Source organism: Colobus angolensis, unplaced genomic scaffold, assembly GCF_000951035.1.
Source record: "Colobus angolensis palliatus isolate OR3802 unplaced genomic scaffold, Cang.pa_1.0 Scaffold82, whole genome shotgun sequence".
Lineage (NCBI taxonomy): Eukaryota > Metazoa > Chordata > Mammalia > Primates > Cercopithecidae > Colobus > Colobus angolensis.
The window spans coordinates 1,063,726-1,068,610 of NW_012122043.1; the positions used below are offsets into that span (position 1 = coordinate 1,063,726).

Below are 4,885 nucleotides of genomic sequence, written 5' to 3' on the forward strand. Positions count from 1 at the left end.
AAATAAATAAATAAATAAATAAATAAAGTAGTTGCTATTGGCTCAAAGAAGGTAAAACAACAGAACAGAGGAGTGAACCCAGAAATGGACCCATGCATACGTGAACACCAGACTGACAGCACAGCTGGCACTGCAGAGCTGTGGGGAGATAACGAGTCTGCATAAGAAAAAGAACTAGCTGCTACTTTATACAAAAATCAGGTGAGTTGTAGGTCTGGGTTTTAATTTACTTTTATATGTTTGAGAAAGGGTCTTGTTCTGCCACCCAGGCTGGAGTGCAGTGGCGTGATCACAGCTCACTGAAACCTCTGCCTCCCAGGTTCAAGCAATTCTTATGCTTCAACCACCTGAGTAGCTGGGATTACAGGCATGTGCCACCACACCCGGCTAATTTTTGTATTTTTAGTAGAAACAGGTTTCGCCATGTTGGCCAGGCTAGTCTCAAACTCCTTCCTGGCCTCAAGTGATTCGTCTGCTTAGGCCTCCCAAAGTGCTGGGATTACAGGTGTGAGCAGGTCTGAGTTTTAAAAGGCAAACAATTAACCTTTAAAAGGATATGATTATATATATAGAAAACCCCAAAGAATGGATGACAAGAACAGGAGAGTTTGGCAAGATGGTTGGCTATAAGGTCAATATCCAAAGGTCAAATAAATATCTATACTCCAGTAATAAATAATCAGGAAAAGTAATTATTTGGCTGGGCGCGGTGGCTCAAGCCTGTAATCCCAGCACTTTGGGAGGCCGAGACGGGCGGATCACGAGGTCAGGAGATCGAGACCATCCTGGCTAACACGGTGAAACCCCGTCTCTACTAAAAAAATACAAAAAACTAGCCGGGCGAGGTGGCGGGCACCTGTAATCCCAGCTACTCAGGAGGCTGAGGCAGGAGAATGGTGTAAACCCGGGAGGGCGGAGCTTGCAGTGAGCTGAGATCCGGCCACTGCACTCCAGCCTGGGCGACAGAGCGAGACTCTGTCTCAAAAAAAAAAAAAAAAAAAAATCAGGAAAAGTAATTTTTTAAAGTGTATACCACCATAAAACTATATAGAAAACAAAAAAAAAAAAAAAAAAAATCAGGAAAAGTAATTTTTTAAAGTGTATACCACCATAAAACTATATAGTACACTATATAGTATCAAACTATATAATAGTATCAAACTATAAAATACCTAGGAATAAATCTGAATTCCATATAAAACTTTACTGAAAGATATTCAGTCATAGTGTCATATATGGAGAGAAATCCCATGTCCATGGATACAGACTTACTATCCTTAAGATGTCAGTTTTCACAAAAATGGTCAATGGATTCAATGCACACTCAGTCATTATCTCAAAGGCCTTTTCCATTGAGTGTGACTGGAAGATTTGAAGGTGTATATGTGGAAGAAAAAAGGGCAAGAGTAGCAATGATACTTCTGAAGATGAAGAGTAAAGAACAGGAACTTTCCCAATCAGTTCCAGGACTTAGCAAGTTAGAGTGAACACAGGGCAGTATTGGCATAGATGTATCAAATTGACACAGCCAGAATTCTACTTTTATATGTGCAATTTTGATACTGACAGAGGGGGAAAAAGAGACTTTTTAGCATGAAGAGATGAAAAATCCAGTTTACCCATATGCATAAAAATGAAATTGCAGCCCAGTTTCTCTCACACAGACAGTCTACTTCAGATAGATTAATGACTTACGTGTCGAAAGCAAAACTTTAAATCTTTGAGAAAAAAATATACATGAATAACCTTCTAACTTTGGTGTGGGGAAGGATATTTTTTAAAGAAGGCCCCCAAGTTGTTAACCACTAATGCTCGATAAATTTGATGATGAACTTTTCTCTATTAAGAAATACCACCAAGAATAGGGAAGGACAAGCCAGAGGCTGAAAGAAGATAACTGCAGAACACAGAACTGACAAAGGATCAGTATCAAAACATATAAGAATTTTGACAAATGACTAAGAAGGGTACAAATAACCCAACAAAAAGTCAAAAGGCATGACCAGGCATTTCACAGAAGCGAAGAGTACAAATAACCCAACAAAAAGTCAAAAGGTGTGATCAGGCATTTCACACAAGCAAACACCTTTGGTGGATGCCCATGAAGACAGGCTCAGTCACATCAGTGCTCAGGAGGTGCAAACCCAGATCCCAGGGGTTGCGTCACACCCGTTCTGCCTGCAGGATCTGCAAACCTGGCAAAACCTAGTTCTAGAGAGGCTGGATTCACTGCTTATCTTCATCACTGCTGGAGGGAGAGCAGACTGCTATCGCCTCTTAGAAAATGACTTCATGTTCTCGTGTAATTCGGGCGTTCACACATCCTCATCCTAGATCCGGCATTTCCACTCTCACACACGTACTGGAAAACCTGTACAGGAACATCCACTGCAGCACCGCTCATACCAAACACAACCTACATGTTCTCTGCACAGAGCGGGGAGTAAAGCCAGTCAATTCACTCAGTGGTCTCTGTGCTCAACAGTGGGTGTGAACAAGCCACAGCCGCCCAGACCGCATGGGCCAACCTCCGTCCGAGAATGCGGAGTGAAAACACAGGTCTAACGATCACACACGGCAAGATAATTATCTCGCAAAGAAAACTCACTTATTGTTCTGCCACACATATATGTCCGACGAAATCACTCTCCCCACCTTCCACTCTGAAGAAAACAAAGGAATTCTAAGCACAAAGTTCAGGATCAGGGTTAACTGAGGGAGAGAACAGAGAGTATGAGGGCAAAAAAGATAGACGGTGTTGTTCACATTCAAGTGTATAGGTCCGGTTCTTGATTTAAAGCCATTATTCAAAGACTAATTAAATAAAAGGTAGCTAGTGTGAGAGTGCAACATGAACCAAAGATCATGACTAGCTTTGCGCATCGAGGGGCCATTAAAGATTCGACTTTTCATGTTATCACTTAAGATCATTTTGCACCCACCAGGGCGTGAGCATCTCATGTCGGCAAACACCACGTGAGTGTAGTGACCTTGGGGCAAGCCTGGGGGTCATCTTGAATCTCTCCTGCCGAAGAGACCCAGGAGAGTAACACGTGCCCCTCTAAGTTCTGAGTTCTAGGAAATGAACACCTGCTATTTAAAGGGTCTGACACAATGCGAACCATCTGATAAAAGGTTTGTGTTAGTTCCCTTAAAGGTCCACACCGTAATTAAGAGAATCCTTCACTCACTGCGTCAGATGCACAAGCCAGTCCTCCTGGTGCTCACAGGGACGAGCAGCGAGTCCAGACCTCATATGGTGAGGGGGGGATGTGAACTTAGGGTTCAGCGAAACTGCCACTGGCAAACGCACCCTCTGGCACTGCAGGTGCCCTTGATGTGTACAGATGTCCTTGAGAAGTGGAGGGCAAGGCCTTGCTGCTGAGACCACGCTCAGTAGCTCACACCTTTACCAAGTACTAGGCCTTCTTTGGGGTTGGGTTGACGGGTGATCCCAATCTGAGTCTGTGGTGTGACTCAGGGGAGAACAGGTCACCAGGTGCTAGGAGAGCTGTCCGTAGAGGACACAGCCCCCAAGGATTAAAACCTAGAGAAAGGCCGAGTCTGACTCAGGGTGAGGAACACACATGCATTAGTGCTGCCCAAAGGGGAGCTGCCTCGTGAGCTTCCGGGAACTCTTACTGCAGGTGCTGAGCAGATGCTCGGCGCCCCGCAGGGACGTGCTGGCCTCAATTCTCACGAGGCAGAGCCCTGGACTAGGAGACAGTTCAGGTCCTGCATAACCTGAGTGTCCACAGGGCCCAGCTGGTCCTCGAGCTGGGGCTCGCCCAGTGGCTGCTCCCTTCCCCCCCTGACTCCGCCTGCTCCTCTTCGGAGAAGCGAGGGGTGTGGGGCCCAGAGGCAGGGGCTGGGGTGGGCTCTGTTGCATGTGGAGGCGAAGGAGGGGAGGGGAGGGGAAGAAGCGGCAAAGCCAGTCTCTCCAGCTCAGACCCTGGGTGGTTTGGGTGGGTCCTCCCCGCTGGCCTGTTCCCGTCGATGGGGTCCCACTGCTTGGGTGGTAGCTTCCCCCCATCTTCCCACACTGGGGTGCCTGGTGCTCAGCCTCCCCTCAGGTCCCTCACCGTGGATAGTCCCTCCTGCCTGCAGCCTCTAAGGCCCCTGAGAGCAGTGAGTCCCAAAGTCCCCACCAGCGCTGCCAACTTACTCCTGAGGTCCTTGTTGCCGTGTTCAGGGAGCTGGAGGGCCAGGCTGACCTGCTTGGGGGCTTCCTCGGTGTGCTCGAGCTGCGCTGAGGCTGTGGGTTCTAGGAGAAGCCAGGCGGTGACCACATGGTGCAGCTGCTTTGCACCCGGATGGTCCTGGGGCCACCCTTTTGAGTGCTTCTATACCTTAGGGAGCACGGATGTCCCTGGTGGGGACCAGGCTCCCTGCGTGGCCCGGCGCCTGTCGGCCCCAGCACTGCCTCCCCTGAAGGGCTGGCCCTTGCGCTCCTGCTGACCCTCTGGAGGGGCTGGGCTTTCCACGTGCAGGGCCCCTCAGAGCTGCTTCAGGGGCAGCCACCAGTGAGCTGCCGAGAGGCTCCATCCTCAGGGCTGATGCGGTTGCTTTCTTCTTAGGGTCAAATTCTGCATTCCTCTCCTTCCACCCCCTGCTTCTTGGAGGGCTACAGCACCCCCTGCTCTCTCTGATCTGCCCTCAACCTCTGCTGACCTTCCTCATGCCCTTGCCCCCAACTGCATCACTTCCATGCAGGGTTCTCAACCGCACCGTGGGCATTTGATATCTGCTTCCATACCTGTAAGTACAACAGCCCCACTCTGTGCTCCACATCTCACCTGCCCATCACTGGGCATCCCGGCCCCACTCTTACTCCACATCCCACCACTGGGCATCCCGGCCCCGCTCTTACTCCACATCCCACCAC

General features: G+C 48.9%; 1 protein-coding gene across 1 annotated transcript in view; it reads right to left on the reverse strand.

Annotated features, from left to right (window-relative positions):
* SNED1 (sushi, nidogen and EGF-like domains 1) overlaps nt 1-4,885 on the reverse strand; it is a 93,565-nt gene that overhangs the window by 22,202 nt on the left and 66,478 nt on the right. The window contains exon 29 of the mRNA XM_011929640.1: nt 4,166-4,264. Within this exon, the coding sequence (XP_011785030.1) occupies nt 4,166-4,264 (99 nt within the window). The remainder of the gene's footprint in view (nt 1-4,165; nt 4,265-4,885) is intronic.